The sequence below is a fragment of the Nilaparvata lugens genome, unplaced genomic scaffold (genome assembly GCF_014356525.2).
Source record: "Nilaparvata lugens isolate BPH unplaced genomic scaffold, ASM1435652v1 scaffold5330, whole genome shotgun sequence".
Classification (NCBI taxonomy): domain Eukaryota; kingdom Metazoa; phylum Arthropoda; class Insecta; order Hemiptera; family Delphacidae; genus Nilaparvata; species Nilaparvata lugens.
This window is the reverse complement of record NW_024091188.1, coordinates 1-20245: the sequence shown is the minus strand read 5'-3', so window position 1 is coordinate 20245 and position 20245 is coordinate 1. Positions and strand designations below refer to the sequence as shown.

The 20245-nt window shown below is 35.9% G+C and overlaps 1 protein-coding gene across 1 annotated transcript; it reads left to right on the top strand.

Annotated features, from left to right (window-relative positions):
• Positions 1 to 9668: 9668 nt before the first annotated feature.
• LOC120355949 lies at positions 9669 to 18710 on the top strand (the record flags this gene model as incomplete). The annotated part of the gene is made up of 5 exons (XM_039444711.1): positions 9669 to 9777; positions 11812 to 11902; positions 13414 to 13596; positions 15956 to 16041; positions 18581 to 18710. Coding segments are annotated over exons 1-5 (493 nt in total), but the record flags the coding sequence as incomplete, so codon positions are not given.
• Between the last annotated feature and the right edge of the window lie 1535 nt (positions 18711 to 20245).

The window sequence follows — 20245 nt, the reverse complement described above, 5'->3', positions numbered from 1 at the left end:
TCAAATTTCATCTAGGTGCCACTTTCTATTCATGCACATGGGACAACAAAGAATATAAAAAAAAACTAATTTCAAGTTTCAGCCATGTTTGTTTAGCCATTCGTTTTTTAGCTATCCTTTCAAATTGACAACAATGTTATATTTATTTCAACTTGTTGATATGTATAGGTCTGAATGCTGGATTCTGCAGGCCAGAATTTATTCAATTAAATACAATAATCAGCAACTGGTTGGGTAGGTCTATATTATCATTCACCGTATTGTAGAAAAATTAAATTTGAATGCGTTTTGATCCATTTCAGTCCTTGTACAGCCATACTTCCATGTAGGAATATACGTTTATGTTATACGTTAAACGTACGGTATGTTTATACGTTTTTCATTTTGTCCCATTCCCTTCCTTCTTCTCTCTTGCAACTCTGCTAGGTCGCTCTGCCGCCTACTCTCTTGAAATCTTTGTCACGTCTGTATAAGGGTTTCTTGCATCGTGCATGGGTACCATAATCAGTATTGTTTTGGTCCATCTTTCATCCGTTTTTCCTGACAAATATACCGCTGAATTATATTACCTCTCTATTATTATTGTGCCAATTAGCTCAGATACTATATAAAAAATCTGGTTTGTTACACTCACACAACTTTCCTTGCTCATTGACTGTAACCTCTTCTTAAACGGAATAATTATGGAATAATATAATGACGATTGGCGGCAACATATTTGAAACTACGATCAGACTACTATATATGTGTAATATATAATTGTTTTCAGAGTACTTTTCCTTGTGTAAATTGTGAAATCGGTGATTTCTTCAAAAGTCGTCAAAACAGCTGTTCTACAGATGAAATATCTCGACTATGACTGTGTTCTTTTATAAAATGCTCTACCTACCTACCTCATGCACGAGAAGAGGTTACACAGTCGGACAGTCCATTTTTCAGGATAGGGTGGAACCCCCATTAGTTTCCCAGGAAAAAGACTCATGCCATTGGTTAGAGCTGATAAATAACTATACGTGTATGACTTTGAAAAAAAATCGGTCAAGTCATTTTTGAGAAAATCGTGAAAACCATGGTTTTTTAGTAATTATCTGCCATTTTTCTCAGAATATTACGGAGCTCCTGCAATTTTCCCAGAAATGAGACTCATGTCAGTTGATAGGGCTTATAAATAGCTATCTATGGTATAAATTTGAAGAAAATCGTTGAAGCCGTTTTCGAGAAAACCGTGAAAAACATGTTTTTTTATTCATTATCCGCCATTTTTCTCAGAATATTACGGAGCTCCTGAAATTTTTCCAGAAATGGACTCATGACAGTTGATAGGTCTTATATTAGCTATCCATGTATAAATTTGAAGAAAATCGTTAAAGCCATTTTCGAGAAACGTAAAAAACATGGTTTTTTAGTAATTTTCCGCATCTTGAATTGATTTTTTTGAATTTCTTATTGTCGGATCCTCATGGGTATAGGACCTTAAGTTTAAAATTTCACGTCAATCGGTTAATTAGGATGGATTTATGGTGTTCAAGAGCCACGCACACACACACACACACACACACACACACACACACACACACACACACACACACACACACACCACACACACACACAGACCAATACCCAAAATCATGTTTTGGATTGAAATAGGGTACTTATTTTTTTTGGAAGCAATACTTTCCTTACCTACCTATGGTAATAGGGCAAGGAAAGTAAAAATCAAAATTGTTAAAAAAAAGTTGATTTCCCCACTTTAATCCAGCATTTTTTCAATTTCCATGTTACGTGTTACTGTCCAGTCTCTCCACAGTCTGGTGACCGGGGAATCGTCAGATATCTTCCCTTGATGGGTTTTTTTTGTAGAAAACGGTTTTGCGTTAGTCTTGTTGGTCCCCCGTTCGTCCGTGTAGGACTGTATGTATGCTCCTGCACATACTCTGTTGTGGTGTAGTACGGTCTCTCTATCAGGTAGCGCTTGAGGGCCTTGGCAAAGAGAGTATCGTCCTCAATATTTAGTATGACCGGCAGTTTATTGAATAGAAGGCTCCTGCGTAAGCTGGAGAGTCCTTAAATTTAGCGAGACGGTGCATTGGAAGGTCTATGTCCTTGGTGTTCCTAGTATGAAGACCATGGCTGTCACCTCTTAGTGCGGTTTTGTCTTCTTTGCTAAGATTATTGTCTCCAGGATATATATGGAAATCACTGTGAGTAAACTGTGTTTCTTGAACAGTGACTTGCAGTGTTTCATTGTGCTTACTTTTAGTATTGTTCTCAGAGCTCTTTTCTGAATGACGAGGACTTTTGCAAGATGTAATTGTGGTGCTGAACCCCATGCTACTATGCCATATCTCAAATGGGAGACAAATAGTGCATGGTATGCCATGAATGCTGTTTTTCCCCCAGTATGTTCCGCAGTCTTCGAACTACATATACCACAGATAACAGTTTTTTTTCAGAGTTTTTCAATGTGAGGTTGCCAGGAAAGTTTGCTATCAACAATGATGCCCAGAAATTGTGTATGAGTGGCTATGGTGATTTGATTGTTTGTAGGATCTGCTGGGATATTGGTAGTTGGTTTGAATTTGACATGTATAGTCTTTTGTTTATTGTTAGGTTCAGTTTATTGCAGATATGAGTTGCTTCTTCCATAGTTGCATCTATTGGACTGTGATTTGGATCCTGATTTTTATGTGGTACTAGTATTGTAGTGTCTATGTTTTTTTATGGTGTTCAATTTCAACACCGCTTTGCTTCCGGTCAGCAGTAGTCTTTCATAGGCCTGGTTTAATCTGTTTTTGAGGTCTATGGTTTCTCCATCGCAAAATATGTGATTTTTAGTTGATGTCATTTTCTTTGGTTCTCTTGGCATGACATCATCTATGTTCTATCGCAGTATTCTAACAAAGTCATTATACTTAGCTTCAATAGTCCTATGGTAGTTCGTGTGTCCCCAATCTATGCGGCTCAATCTGAGTTTCAGTTTTTCAAGTTGTGGAGTGAGTAGTTTCTGTTGAACTTATACTTAATCATATGGTTGATCTTTGTCTCAGGGTGAATCTTTTATTAGCCTCTATTGTCAGCCACAGTGGCCGCATGACGTGATTTGGGGTCCTTGCATTGGGTATGTTATTTGAGCCTAGGTTCATACTACATTCTTTGGTAGGTCTTTTGGTTTTTATGATCTGCTTTGTTTTGGTTTTGTAGATCTGCTTTGTTTGTTTTTTATGACATCCTGAATTTTTCCACCATGAATTTTTTTTATATTGCCTTATGTGTTTATCTCCTTCCAATAGCATGTCATCACATCATTTAGTAGTGAGTCACCGATTATTGTTGTTTTTTCTGGGGTTTTGAGTAGTCCTCTTTGGTCTCAGCTCGATCAGGTGGCTGGGGCCATCCTCACCGTCGCACCGCTCCGCCGTTGTCACATCCTGCGCTCCCTCGTCACGCTTCTGCCTCACTTACTAGAATTTTTGTTTCATCCCTGCTTTCCTTCTTATTGGGTTTGATGGCATTAGGTAAAGTCCCTGTGGGAATTCAAATATTGTATTTTCAAGCTTATTATCACATCTGTTTTTCGTGCCAATCCGATAGTCGGTCCTTATCGGACCGATAGTCGATCTCAACGTATTAATTTCGTCCTTGAGTTCATTTATGTCATCTAGCAAGATTTTAATTATCAGGTCAAAACGTTAGTTTGTGTGGCTTAACTATTACTATTTCTAGCTGTATGGTTACAGCGCGTACTGGTATGCGTTTCTCTATTGATTTGTTGCAGAGTGTCAGAATTATTCAGCAATGTGGAGATATGTGTTTTTCTTCGTTATTTAAATGGGTGTAGCAACTATCACATAGCCATGCCTGATCATCTCCTGTCCCCTCGTCCCCTCCTTCATCTGGTCGTATTTCTCATCCGTAATTCTAACACATTTTGTGTGATACCATTATTTCCATCACCGCAGCATGCTACTGCCTTGTCGTTATCGTGACCACTTCTTCACAAATATTGATTTTGTCCAGCTACGCCTTTATTAGGCTCAGGCAGTTTCTTTTCATCGTCTTGTGATTTCTGTATTCTATCTTGCTTTGTCATAGTTTCTAATCTACCAGTTCGGTAGTTTTATTTAGAATTCTTAATAATGGAGTCTATAAAATATATATATAGTGTGGTTCAGCAGTGAACAAAAAGCATTGACGTGGGATTTACAGCATCGATATAGGAACTAAGTTGAAGGCCGATCGGTAACTCTACAGCTCAGTTGGGCAAGAGACACAGATAAAAATAATATATAAATTATAGTTGAGGTTATAAGCTATCAATATTAGTATCACAGATTATTTGGTAAGAACGAAATTTTTATAAATGGTTTCAAAGATTATCACAGCCTTGAGTTGTCGGTGTCACAGTTTTCGGTACATAGAATTCAACACAAAGTTTTCCTCAACTTCAACTTATATTATTCAGCTATACATTTAATTGCACATTTAAATTGCAACATCCGATATTAAATTATAGTTCAAGAAGATTTAGAAATATGGTTATTTATACTAATTTCAGTTCCTTAGTATGCATTAGTTACGATCTTGCAATTTTTTCTTGTCGATGTTAGGTTGTCTTTATTATGCAATGAATGAGTGAGTTCAGTCTTGTTCGAGTTATTTTATATGTTGAATTATCACAAGAGTAAGCTTTAATCACTGGAATTTAACAGCTTATAATTTAATTTTCTGCAGTAATATTTGAAGAAAGTCAAGAGACAAAAATGTACATGAATAATATAACCAATTTTCTGTGTTTATAGTTTCGTGCAATGGTTAATGTATTTATTAAAAACCGTAAGAATAGAACTCAAATGATGGGATCAGTCATAGTAATACTAAAATCTTGTGAAATAGGCTTTTTAATCAAGTTATGCTCAAACCAAATTTGGCATGTTGATGCAACATGCATGTTGATACGTCACAGTACGGATATGCACATGTCAGTTTTTCAAGTCGCAAAATTCGCATTTCAACACATGAATTCTGTATGATGATAAATTTAGCGTTCAGTTGTGGTCCAGATCAGTAGTATTTTCTTTTTCTTTAGTATAAATATCACAGTAAGTAAGTTATGCAAAGATCTCACCCAGTCCTGTGTTCCAGCAGGTAGGCTTAGTCATACGATTTTCTTTTTACGATGCAATTTTTATCAGACAATTCCACGCGATTTTTGTAGTTTGTGTTTCCAGAATAATTGTTATGGAAGAAATGTTTCATAAAATTAAACTCTGAATCACTATATTTCAGTAATTAACACGTATTTTTAGTGGAGCAGCACGGAATTTGTTGCAGACAAGATCAATCAATTATTATTAATAGACTAATACTAATGCCATTTTCAAGTCGAATAAAAGCTATATGAATAGAACTAAGGATTTCTGCTACTGCAAATATTGATCAAAGAACTAAATTACAGAAGGAAATTTGAAGAATAAAAGTGTCCAAAAATTACGTCCAGACTGGGAATCAAACCTGGTACCGGTACCCTATCCTTTGCTGGTGGAGCGGATTTACCACTTTGCCCATTCGGATGACCGTTTCCACACTTTTGTACAGATTGTTGGCAGACACTCAGAATTAAAAAAAATGTAAAAGTTTACATGAGATTACAAGAATGTGCACGATATAATATATGCTTTGTGCATGCTTGCCTAGCTACTTTTCACATTTGAATCTCTGACCGGCAAAAATTTCCTCATGAAAAAACTATGTCTCGTCCTGTACTTTAGTCAGTGTGATTTTTGAAAATGTTTCAAATGTGAGGATTTTGGATTAGTATTGTTAAATGGTAGGACTAAGGGTGATGAAGACGGGCATTTTACTTTTATTATGAAGTATGGGTGCATCTGTTATTGATCTGGTTGCAATGTATAGTGGTAGTTTAAAATTTTTACATGACTTTTTTAGTAATACCACAGGTGTACTCTGATCATTTACCAGTAAAACTGCAGTTGAAAAAAGTTAGAGTAGTTGAAAGAGTTGATGATACACACATTAATTTGCCACCAAAACTTATTTGGAGTAGAGCTGATGATAGATATTATAAAAATAGAATTATTCGAAATATGAGTCAAATGAATGCAAGTGAAAGGATTGATGATAACGCCGATGTAGAACAGTCAGTTATCGCTGTTGTAGATTGTAACACTACAACATAATGATCACTACAGTTAGGACAGCATAAAGCCAAGTTCAAGCAGGTGTGATATGATAAAGATTTTGATAGAGTATTTCCTCTATTAAAAATATTCAGAGAAAGAAGTTCTGATTTTATCAGAGAAAGGCTATCAATTGAGAGGAAAAAATACAAAGATCTGTGTACTGCCAAGGAGAAGAGTTATTGTACACTAATTTGCAAGAGCTTAGGAGACGGAAAAAGATACAAAAGCGTTTTAGGAGGCAGTTAATAAATTGAAAAGACGTGATAATATTTTTTTCTATTGGTCAATACTATAGCCATCTAGTCTAAAGACTAATGAGCTAATTTTTTCTATCCTAAATTACTACTTGAAAAATTGAACAGTGAATTTCTCATTAGGAACTCTTACTGCTATTGTTTAATTAATATGTACACTTATTGACTGCACTATAGAAGCTAGATTCAATTTCTCATTTTGATGGTCAGAACACATCACCTACTTAAAATGCAGAATTCGTCGGCTAATTTATGCTTTTCGGATGTTGAATGACATTCTCAATCCAAATGAGATTAAGATGGCCTATTATGCTTATATACAATCAATACTGGCTTTTGGCATCATTGCTTGGGGGGGAGCTTATAAAACGGTTCTCGAACCCGTTGCTGTGGTACAGAGAGAAGTCATAAAGGTAGCCTTCAAGAAATCAAGATTTCATCCGTCAGATTTATTATTTAATGAAACATCTATTCTTACAGTAAGACAAATTTTTATAAAAGTTCTTATTCACATGTACAAACATCAAAACTCAATCTTTTCAGTAGTTTCACACTCTTATAACACCGTTACTCACAGAATAAAACTGTCTCATCCACTTATTTGCACAGACTTACTCAACTACCAAACCTTCATATATTTCACAAATTCTTTATAGGAACATTCCAGAGATTTGCCAACTTGAACTTATTGAATCTTTGTCTATTGACACATTCAAAAAGAACACACACTGGTTATTATCAGTCCTCGGTCTGGATGAATCAGAGGAACTTATAAACTCATCCTAGAGATAGTTTTTTTTTTTCATAATCTTTTTATGAGTTTAGTGTCTTGCATCAGACTTAAGGTAAATTTTGCTCCTCATTCAATTCATAATTATTTATTAGAATTTCAATTAAGGATCACTCCTATAATAGCTCTACAGTTTTTTTTTCTAATTGAAATCCAACATCGTCGGGGTTTGTGCTTTGTTTCTCATTTCGAGTTTTCCTGTCCTCCTCTCAATATCTTAGGATACGTCAACATCCTTTTCCAATATAAATTAATGAATTTTATGTAATTTAATAATAAATTCATTCTCGTCAGGCTGACTGATGGGGGTCATCCTTGCTCACAGACCTTAGGTCCATGCAGGGATAAATTCTTTAAGTACGGCCTGTCAGCTTGCACTATTAGAAGAATAATAAACATTAATGGTAGAATAGAAAGTCTTTATGTTATTATGCTTATTATTATTATATTATATTATTATTATGATGATTATGCTTTGTAAGTAACATTATTGTATTGTAAACATTTTTTCTGATAGTGTGGGTGACAGAATTTATTTATATTTGTTGTATTGTTTTTTGGATGAGGAATAAAAGAATTTGATTTGATTAAATTCACTCAATCACTGCTCTGCTCTTTCACTGGACACTACTTGAACAAGCACTACACTAGCTCATACGGTTTCCTCCTTTTGAGCCTCCGCACCAATCCTCCATTGTCTAGCAGCTGGATCGCCTCGACGTTGTCATGTTGGTGCAGTCGCCCCTCGTGCCTCTCCGCATGCCTCTGGATCTCGGTGGACACCAGTTCGACGTGAAGGTCTCTATGAAGATCGCTGTTCCTGACATACCAAGGAGCATCCACAATGTTCCTTAGCACTTTGTTTTGAAAACGTTGAATGACATTGATGTTGCTGTCTTTGGTACACCCCCAAAGTTGTATACCATACGTCCATACTGGCTTTAATATCTGTTTGTACAGAAGTACTTTGTTTCGGATTGAAAGGACGGAGTTTCTTCCGATCAGCCAATACAGCTTCTTATATTTGATTCCAAGCTCTTCTCTTTTCTTCTTGACATGGGCCTTCCAGCGAAGCTTTGCGTCCAAGGTCATACCTATATACTTGGCATCATTAGCATATGGTACAACTTGGTTGTTGATAGTTATTGGTATGGGCAGGTCCTTCTTATTGGTAAAATTGATGTGAATCGACTTTGTTTCATTCAATTTAATTCTCCACTTTCTAGTCCAATCTTGAATTTTGTTGATGGATCTCTGTAGTTTCTCCGTTGCAATATGTATATTACTGTCTACTGATAATATGGCTGTGTCGTCTGCAAATGTTGCTGTAGTATTCTCATCAAGGCTGGGAATATCGCTGGTATAGAGTAGGTAAAGAACTGGTCCCAGAACACTGCCTTGAGGAACTCCTGCTTTAATTTCCTTCAAATCAGAATATGAACTTTCATGCCTGACCCTAAAGTATCTGTCAGTGAGATAGGATTGTAATATATCTGTATATTGCTTTGGTAGCACTTTTTTGAGCTTGAAAATGAGACCTTCATGCCATACTTTATCAAAAGCTTGCCCTATATCAAGGAAAGCTGCTGAACAAACTTTTTTCTCTTCTAAGCACTTCTCTATTACATTTATAATCCGATGCACTTGATCTATTGTTGAGTGTTTCACTCTGAAGCCAAATTGGTGATTTGGAATTATGTGCTGTCTCTCAATTATTGGTTTTAGCCTACTTAGTAAAATCCTTTCAAACAACTTGGATAGGACCGGTAACAATGATATTGGTCTATATGATGATACTTCATGTGGCTCTTTACCTGGCTTCAGTAGCATTATAACCTCTGCTACTTTCCATATTCCTGGTACGAATTTTAGTCTGAAGAAGCATTCAAAATGTCTGTTAATTTCACTATTGCTTTCCTTGGTAGGTGTTTGAGGACTGAGCCGGTTATCATGTCAAATCCAGGGTTTTTTTGTTATTCAGATTTCTTATTTCTCTTTTCACTTCTTCTACTGTGACACGCATTATTCTTGATTCGGCTGTAAGATATTCTCATCCGCTTCTAAAGTTTCGTCTTCACCTGAGTTGATTGGCTGGAAAACGTTTACAAGATGATCCGCAAATGTCTGTGCCTTTTCATCACTACTCCTTGCCCATTGTCTGTCCTGCTTTCTGAGAGGAGGAGATTGTTGAATGGTTCGTTTTATTTTTTAGCTGCCTTCCAGAGTGAGTAGTCCGTGCTGCATTCTGCTGTCAAGTTTCTCAAGTAACTATTAATTGATTTTTCCTTGATACATTGAATCTCTCTCCTTAGTTCTTGAGTTAAATTGTTCAAAACTCTTTGTCTTGGGGGGAACGTGATTGCTGCCATCTCCTTCTAGCTCTTCGTTTTTCAACAATCAATTCTCTGATTTCCGCAGGTTAATTATTTCCAGTGGTTCTTCTTCTGATTTGTGGGGTATTACACCATGCTGCTGTTGGATATCAGTCACAAACTTCTCCAACTCCCGATCATATATTCTTCGTTCCTTAATGGTGAGTTCAATTCTATTCTTTCCTCCAGCATCTGTGGAAGCCATCCCAATCAGTGCGGCTATTTGCTAACGCTGGACAAGTATTTTCCTTCCGTAGAATTGAATCACTCAGAGTCATAATGATGGGGAGTGGTCGGAATTGAGGTCGAAACTATCCTCTAATGCAAATAATTAACTGATATATTTTTTGTCAGGAAGAAATCTATGAGATCTGGGATTTTCCTCGTATCGGTGGGCCAATAGGTGGTTTACCAGTTGAAAGAGCTTCGCACCTCATCTCTTTCATTGCTTCGAAGAGCTGTCTTCCCTTGTGAGTTGTTAAGCGCGATCCCCAATGCACGTGCTTTGCATTGAAATCACCACCAAAAATGAATTTTTCTCCTAACATATCAAGCAATGTCGAATAGCTGGCTGGATGTGCTTCACCGCAATGAATACATTTTGGTAGAGCATCGTTGGGTTTCGAACATTCCTTTGTTTGGTGTTTACCTGCACACTTAACACACCTAGGCTCCTTTACAATATTTTTGAGTGTGGCCATATGCTTGACAACGTTTGCATTGCGGTATCAGATTGGTCTTCTTCAAGCTTCAAACTTCCACTCTACAGCAAGTATATTTTCAATTCAAATACTGTTTTTATATCTTCTTCCGCGCTGAATGATACCATGAACATATCTAATGGTTCTCTTTCTTCCACCTCAGCTTGTTTACAACTTCTAGAACTTTCAATCCTCTTACTTTCAAATCTTCCAGAATCATTTCTGCACTACAAGAGTGATGAAGCTTTTTGTGGTGAAAGCTACAAAGTAGAAAATTGTGTTCCAAACATTCCCTCCAAATTTCTCTGTCAACTGATCTATTGTTGCAAAACTAAAGATTTCACACTAAACCTGCTGCAACAGTCGTAAGAAAATGATTAAAATTGTATCCACAATAAATAAATACAATGAATGAAAGTCGTAAGAAAAAATTATTAAAATAATGAAATTATACATAAAATTCAGGAAAGTTCAATGCTCTATAGATAAGCTCATAATCAGCACAGATTTTTTTATCACTTATTATTGAAAAGTTATAAAAGTAAAAACATAAAAAAATGGATCAAAACTGTTCTTTTTTTAAAAATGTCACTTTCAAGAGCAGACATTATCTGATACTAATAATAATGATAATAAATATGAATTATACCAAATAAGTAGATTGATAAAGAAATACATCGAGAAGAAAACTTGAAAAAAGAAACGAGTGAATAAGTTTAGATTAAAATTCCAAAAAGATCCTCAATCTCTCCGGTGAACGATTCATCAACCCACACCTTAATAGATTTAAAAGAAGCAATAACAGCTACTTTTGACTTCGGGCAAAAATTTCGGGCCCAAAAAAATGGAGCTCTTTTGAAACAAAGTACAATGAGAACGAGGCAATGTTATGAACCCCCTCTCAGCATTCCTAGTGTAATAGGGTAGGCCTACATCAGTTCCATAGTTACCACTTTTCTTATAAAAGAGTACCAGAACCTTGAAGACATACAGATATCTCAATGGCAGGATGGATCTTGCTTTAAAAAGTGGGAATGAGTAAACAGTAACCCGCCCACCCTCACCGCAAATCACACAGATATTGCCTCTGCAGCCTAATCAAAGGCAAATTGACACCACACCCACACTGGTGTGCGTTTCGGACTTTTGATGTTTACCCCCTTACTAGCCTATCCCAAACAGAGCTGCGGAGTCTTCAAAAATTGTCTTCCAAACATTTTCCTCTATACCCTATTTCAAGAATTCCTTGCCTTGAATATACTATGATAATAATATATGTGAGAACTGTACCATAATTGAGTAATTGACTACTGGTACTGCATTATGAACTATAGTCACAACAAACTAATATGTAGCCTACGCGTGAAATTGATGTACCTCAGTATAACTGTTGCTAATTTCTTCTCTTAGTATTGTCTATTATTTCCTTATAACGTATTGGTTTTTTATAATTGAATAAATTATTTGATATTAATCCTTTTATTTGTTTCGCAGTTGCAAAATGGCTGTGGCTTTGCGCTTACAAAGAACATACTGCGGGTGCTCATTGAAAATGGGTGCTATCTCGATTGGTATTATTTATTTGGTGAGTTGTTTCAAAATGTTCACGTAATTTCGATACTGAATATTCAAGTCAATAAACATTTTCTACACCTACAGTACTACCAGTATTTGAAGTTTCACTGTACTCTTTGCAACTAAAAACACTATACTGAGTGTTTCCGAAATCCTACCAATATTCTAGGTCAATGTTGTTCCTGGGTAAGAAACATATCCAAATATAATTTTCAAACTGTCCGAAACAGTGGTGAAATCAAATAAATATTCTTTCTTTATTTTTTTTGGGGGGGGGTAAGGTTTGATGTAAGGTTAAGTTATTTCAACTAAACACCCCATGATATTAATATCAGTTTTGCTGCTCATATTCAGAGGGTAATTTGCGCTGAACGCCCTTTTTACTTTACAGCCAGGCCGTCAAAAATACCTTTACCGTCAAAAATTCAGATTACTGTACTTTTTCTGTAATTACTGTATTGATTTTTCTTTATATTCATTTTGGGGGGGGTGGTCCTCGGGCCCTCTGCCCTGGGCCCCCCTTATATACGACCCTGGTTCGAAAGCCTTGGTTACTCACATAGCCGCTATTTTGTTTTTTACTTAATATAGAGTAAGAGGAAGTGAAACTTTGCACGTATATTAGATTACTTAAACAATAATAAGACGTAACATAACCCTCTTGACCTTGGTTTTATCACTAACGCTGTCATATCTCAATAAATTATTCATTCAATCTTGGAAAATGAGTTGTCACTTAATTTGTAATTAAATTAGGCCTACGGTACTAAAAAAAGTTATTCTTGTATTTTTTTTTTTGTAAAATCGACGGTTTTTGGTTACTAAGAAATGAATTTAAATGAATGGCGCCATTGTTTTATGAATTTAAAAAATATATCATCTTCTGTAGCCTTGTCTAGATGTCGTAAATGTTTGTGCAAAGTTCTCTTCGGAATTGTATTTAGAATATGCCTGATATTCCAGTAGTGCTAAAAAGTTACGGTTGAAGGTTATTACGTTGAAAGAATATTTGATTTTCTGATAAAATTGAAAAAACGTGTTTTTCTTTAAAATTTTACTTTTCTCAGAATAGAGAATTTTTGGATTACTAAATAAGTAAATTTTTATATTAAAATAATATAATCTCGAGATATTTTGGAGCAGAAAACATGGAATTTTGACGTGCTAGAAACGTTTTTGTTACAAAAGATAAGTAGGTGCTGAAAGCGAGAAATTTCCTTAGAAATGATTAAAATTTATTATTTATTCAAATGTCAAAATCAGTCGGAAGAACATAGTTACCGTAATAGAGCATACTATTAAATATACAAATGACGCTGCAGTAGAAAAAATGCGTTCCAAACCGCCAATATTTAAATAGAATCAAAAGGTGAGTGCCTTAATGAACGCGTCTTTTGTATTCAAATTAAATGTTATTTAATCATTGTGAATGCTTCTTATAAGTGAGTTAATTGTTTTTGAGCTATTTTATTGTTTCGTTGTTTTTAACTTGTATTTTCTAATTTTTCAATTTATTTTTAGTTTTTCTGCGGATTAGCTGCTTTTCTTTTGGGGTGTTTGCTGCTACCGGAATTACTTATAAATTAGTTGATATGGCGGAGGTTACAAATTACCTGACTTTCTCTCCAACAGAAGCATCAAATTCCCAAAAGATTTCTCACAACCAGGATAATTCACAATTCGAGGAAAATCTCACAGAAAAAAGTAAGATTATAAGATTACATTTATAATTATTATTATCATTTTATAAGTATTCTTTTTAATATTAGAAAAACCTTGGAAACCCTTCACTTTTTTTAGTATTTGGCATTTTTTTTCAACATTTTTTGGAACCGGAAGAGAGATAATCCCTATAATAATGACGGTAGCAGTTACCACTGCCTTCATGGCTCAAACAGTATTATTTAACGGGAACGGGACACATTCAGACTGCAACAACCCAAACACTGCCAAGTGTGTGAGCCTGAGTGAGCCTCCGCCCACCAACAGTTGGTGTAAATACGAATTGACTTCTATCGCACTCTTAAACGCAAATTATATCAGCAATTGTCAAACAATAGATGTGATGAAGGTTCTCATTCGTTGTCCGCTGTATCGGTATCTTTTGAAAAACGTGAAATAGAAATACTTACTGCTCGATGTAAAGCTCAATTTCATCGTTCAAGATAATATTTTCTTCAAGATTAAGCGGGAAAAATAGAAAGACATAGTTGCAAGTGGATATTTCGTTAGCTAAAACTCATTCTAAGGTATTTCATGAAAACTGAACATCAATGCACTAGAATCAATTCTGGAGTCATTATGCTGAAAAGTTTAGTTAACAGAATAGGTTTGAAATGACTACGGTTTCGCTTAAATAATGATACTAGTATTAAATAATGTTGTGATTACATTATCTAGTTGAAGATAAAGCAAGGTTCTGAAACGTAACCAGTGGAATACTGAGAAAGGAATCGCTTGTGAGGGAACTCTGAACTCCCTCACAAAATGAGTTGTTCGGTGTGAAAATCTCTGCTAACAATCTCTCTGCAAGATGTCTTTCTGGATGATCAAACAAATTCATGAAGCAGTAAAAAATCATGCAATAACGGAAAAAAGAACTCTACAAACTAGTTATATATATATATATTTATCAATTCTATAATAAATAAGTCATATAAATGGTTGGGAAAAGAGCATCAGACACTGCCAAAAACTGTTCCTTCCCGGATTGTTAATTCTGATTTATATGATCTTTTTATAAATTCAAAAGCTTATTTAGAGCTTTTAGATTCTTCAGAGTAGCATATTATGGTATATAGTGATCCATCTATAGGTGGAAAATACAAATCAATCAATTTGTATGAATTCACATAAAAAGAGAATGAAGTAAAATTATGTTAATTTGTTTGTTTTACTTTCCTTGCCCTATTACCATAGGTAAGGAAAGTATTGCTTTCCGAAAAAAATTAAGGTACCCCAATTTCTAAATTTCTATACGTTTTAAGGTCACCTGAGTCCGAAAAAGTGGTTTTTGGGTATTGGGCTGTATGTGTGTGTGTGTGTGTGTGTGTGTGTGTGTGTATATATGAGTGTATGTGCGTCTGTGTACACGATATCTTATCTCCCAATCAACGGAATGACTTGAAATTTGGAACGTAAGGTCCTTACACTATAAGGATCCGACACGAACAATTTCGATCAAATGCAATCCAAGATGGCGGCTAAAATGGCGAAAATGTTGTCAAAAACAGGGTTTTTCGCGATTTTCTCAAAAACGGCTCCAACGATTTCGATCAAATTCATACCTGAAATAGTCATTGATAAGCTCTATCAACTGCCACAAGTCCCATATCTGTAAAAATTTTAGGAGCTCCGCCCCATCTATGCAAAGTTTGATTTTAGATTCTCAATTATCAGGCTTCAGATACAATTTGAACAAAAAAAAATGAGTGGAAAAGATTCAGCATGAGAATCTCTACAACTAATGTTCAGTAACATTTTCACCTCAAATTGAAAATAAGCTCGAAATTCGAGAAAATGTGATTATCCAATTGCAAACTGTTGGCAACCGTTGATTCTATTGAATGATTCACTATGAAGAGATAGCACACGTCGTGTGTCTTCAGCGTTATTACCCTGTCACCAGCTGGCTCAAATCTTTGAATAGTAGACTTGAGATGCGCGGGAACACTAGCGTCAGGTGATCAAATTCATAACGGCAAGAAAAGTTGTGTGAGTGCGCCACACCAGATTTGTTTCTTTTATCATGTCTAATTTGTGTTAAACTGTGTGGAAAGTAGATAATATTAGATTAGTAATTACTAGACTCTAATATTGTGCAGCGCAAAGCGAAGCTTCGTTTGTGAGTTCGCCATTACAAGCGAATTACATAGATTCATACAGTACTCAATTTCCAATTTGGTATAGACTTGTAAATTGATATTATTGTGATTGTACTTTATGATGAATGTAGATTTTTAAGTTTCTATGATAATTAAAATTTTGACATTTGTTTTTAGATAAATTTATTATTTCATTTACATTTTTTCATAATTATTTGCAATTTATAATTTTCTTTCAGTAACGATAGGATTGACAGTCAGCGCCATGTTGTTGTTAGCAACAGCAGCGTTTTTCAACGGAATGCTTGTCCACGGAGCAATGAGAGTGAGCATAAATATCATTGAAATCATAATCAATAGAAACTTCCTATAAAGGCCTATTATTTTGAAATGCTAATTCTTGTCCAATAATCAAGTCTCACCTACTTGAAATGGCTTGGAATCTTGTGCGTGTTCCAAATTATTTCTGGACGTTCTATTTTAAATGCATTCAAATTATATCGTTTCCATAATAATATTATGAGTCTACAAGAATTGAAAAAGTAGTTATTTTAATTATTGATAAGGGTGATGTCCGTAAAACTGAGCACCAAATGCTCGCTATAATAAAATAAAAATAAATGAGAAATTGCATTTGCTCGAATGCTATGAATATGAAATAATATTATTAAACGTAGTTATTTAGTTATTTTAAGTCTATAAGGTGGGCATAAAACCCCCAGGGACACGTCATGTAAACAAAAAAAGAAACAAGTAGGTCAGTTTGAACATGATCTGTCAATTAGTTCTTGAGAACGCATAGAAAACGCTCAAAATCGCGGAACTTTGGCTTTATTCCAAGACCCTCCCAATATAACATTTTTATATCTCAGTTGAGCCTGTGTATCAAATTTGTACATTTTCTCTCAATTAGTTCTTGCAAAATGTGAGGAAACTCAGAAAAACCGCCAGGGAACGCTGGAAAAACGCAGTAAAACCGCCTATCTTGGGCGTATCTTTGGCATAATTCTGAGTCCTCTTAAGAATAACTAGACCCTTGCTAAACTTCTGTACGAAATTTGAACATGATCTGTCAATTAGTTCTTGCTCAAAAACGGCCGATCTTGGGTGGAACTTAAGGTGCGTACAGACTTTCGTTCCGCTCCAAGACCGAACGTCACTCCAGCAGAGCGATTGATGATCGACCGGCGAGCAACAATGGTTCGACCGGGGAACGCGAGAAGATCTACCATCTTCCGTAACGTTCATGATCGGTGCGAGTAGAGAGCGGAGGCGGAGCGATTGCTGTGCGATGGTGGTACGTGGGCGGTACGAGGGAGGAGCGTGCTCGGTTCGGGTTGGAAGCACGAGTATGTGTACGCAGCTTTAGGCTCAACTCACACTTACGCGACTCAGGTCGAGAAGAGACTCGACTCTAGTCGAGAGCATGTGTTCCCAAATGGTGACACTCAGACCAGTCGATTCTAGACTCCGTGACGTCACCCATTTAAAAACACATGCTCTCGACTAGAGACGAGTCTCTTCTCGACCTGAGTCGCGTAAGTGTGAGTTGAGCCTTAGCATAGCCACCTCTAATTAGAGGTATTCGAGGTAGCTTTGGCCTTAGGCGTCTTAACTTTAGGCGGAACTCAACTTCCAATTAAACATTTTTATATATCAGCTGAGCCTGTGTACCAAGTTGAGACATTTTTGCCTATTAGTTCTTGAAAAAGCTGAGAAACGCAGAAAAACGCTGTAAAACGCAGATTTTGGGCGTATATTTGAAAATTTGTTCAAATCCGTTGTTAGTGCGCCTCTAGATGGCCAACTGAACAAACCTGCCAAATTTGAACGTATTTGGTCCAGTAGATTTTTAGTTTTGTTGATGAATGAATGAGTGAATGAATTAGTGCCATTTCGCTATTATCATAGAGAAACAATAGCATAAGTAGATATACCATGGGCGTTTATGTCGTAACTTTTACTGTTATCTCAAGCTTATTACTGTCGATTATTGTCGATTTTTACTGTTTTGACCGGGTAAGAGTGTATGAACGGCACAATATGAGAGACTACCAGCGTCATAAAGCTTCACGGGAAAGAACTACGTGGACTATCGGCTTGAGATAACAGTGAAAGTTGCGACATAAACGCCCTTTACCATGGGATATCTATTTATGCTATTGTTTATCTATGCTATTATTATGAATGAGTGAGTGAGTGAATGAATCAGTGCCATTTCGCTATTATATTAAAGAATCAGTGTCATTATTATTATTAGAGTGAGTAAGTGTTTGCGACCTGTCTCTCCTGTGAGAGTATTGGACCATACAATGTTTGAATAGAGGTGCGTACAGACTTTCGCTCTGCTCCGCAACCGAACGTCACTCCAGCAGAGCGATTGATGATCGACCGGGGAGCAAGTGTGGTTTGACCGGGGAACGCGAGAAGATCTAACATCTTCCATAACGTTCATGATGGGTGCGGGGCGGAGCGACTGTGGTTCGATGGAGGAACGAGGGCGGAGCGTGCTCGGTGCGGGTTGGAGGCGCGTTATGTGTACGCAGCTTAAGAGAGACTTGTAAGAGACTTGAGTCCGGGCAAAGTCTCTGCCCTACGTGCTTTTTCCAAAATTTTCAACTCACATATAGTTTGAATTTTCAATTTTAGTAAGGCCCTCAATCACACAAACATAAATGTAAATTAAAAAAGTTAAAAAAAATGGTACTATGATATTATTTTTCAACTAATAAATCTAGTAGGCCTGAAGAAATACGTTATGTCAATTTAAATTTGCATTATGGAATATGAAACCGTTGTTATTTTGACCCACTCTGTACATTTAAGTGAGCCAACTGAGGAAGTTTTGTTGATGTTTTACACAGAATAAGCCCACCTGTGTGCTCTATTGGCTTGTTGAACAAACGGCTCTACTCTTCTTCGAAGGACTTCTCGTTGCTTTTCTCATGCTCAACGACCACACCATTTCCATGATCTTTGTTCTCATAGATATTGGTGAGTGTTTATGAAACTTGACTATTGAATGAAAATCATAGATTTTTTTACTTTGAATAATTACTCGATAGCTTATTAATCATCTATTATAATAAAGGAAAGAATTAATTGGCTCATACACGTACGGGATAGGAAATTCACGAATGAATCGTCTCGTCTAAACTACAATAACTTTATATTTACCTACTTTAGTCTGAACTACCTGACTAATTAACTTGAAATTTTGCATATAGATTCTTAATTTACCGCAGATGGTTAAAGGCCAATTTTTAATTTTTCAAGATTACAGTAAATCAAGTTTTCAGTTTATCAAGTTTTTAATTAGACCCTTGCAGAGCACGGGTTAGCTGCTGGTTAGTAATAAAATTGAAATATGATATCCTATACTATTAAACGAGCAATTTCTGTTTATATGTTTTGATGTTTATATGTTTGTATTTCACCGGATCTCGAAAACGGCTTTAACGATTCTCACGAAATTCAGAACATAGTAGGTTTATAATATAAAAATTTGATTGCACTAGGTCTCATCCCTGGGAAAACTCGCTGAAGGACATTAAAAGAATAATTATTATAATAATAATAACAGCTTGGAAAAACAGCTGATAATAATTATTTCGTCGTCTGTTGATGATTGAAGTGAGTGAGCGAGTTCATGTGTGTGGGACTGTGTCAAAATTATGACTCAGCTGTTGAACTTTTGTAATCATTCAATCAGGTACTTATACTTTGTTCAAATTAAATTCCGACTTTGGATGTACATGCGCAGCAGAGAAGGCATACAGCGGCAGGGATACAACGGCGGCTATGTAGCCATTGTTTACCGGCGAGCGTTTTCTAATTTCCAGTGAGTATTCAAGCGCTCATGTTAAACTTAGGAAGTTTCCTCTCTGCAATCACAGACTCGACTGACTCTATTCGACAAATTGACAACTACGCTTCCACCTATGACTCAATCCATCACTGCAATTGGTTGATCTCCCTTCATTTCTCTGCGCCACAAATTCCTCCAAGTCTGAAGAAGATTGCTCGAAGTATAGTGCCGGTTGCAAAAAAGCCGGGTTATTTTCAATCCTGATTAATTTCAGTTGATCCATCTTCTTGAAATGGTCTTCTCTGATTTGGTTCACGTGAAATTAATCAGGATTAAAATTTAACCGGCTTTTGTGCAACCGGGCCTATGTGAGGGAAATTTTTGCAATCCTCTGGGAATCAATCTCAATTTACTGTGATTAGATAGAACATTTCTGTATGAACTATGATTGTTATAATTTATTCTTTCGTAATAAATAATGTTTCATGCTTTTGTACTCCAGAGTGAAGCTCGGTCCCCGATATTTAATAAAGTATCAGTGAATTGACTCTGTGCATGTGCAGCGCAAATCACCGCTTGCTGAATTGGCATTGAACTAGTCGTGATTTTAATAAAAACCTTATACTGTAATTTTACAAAAACTCCATAGTTTTAAATTATTATAAACATCTTATTAAATTGAAAGTTGATTGTATAATGTAAACACATTATAAAAAAAATG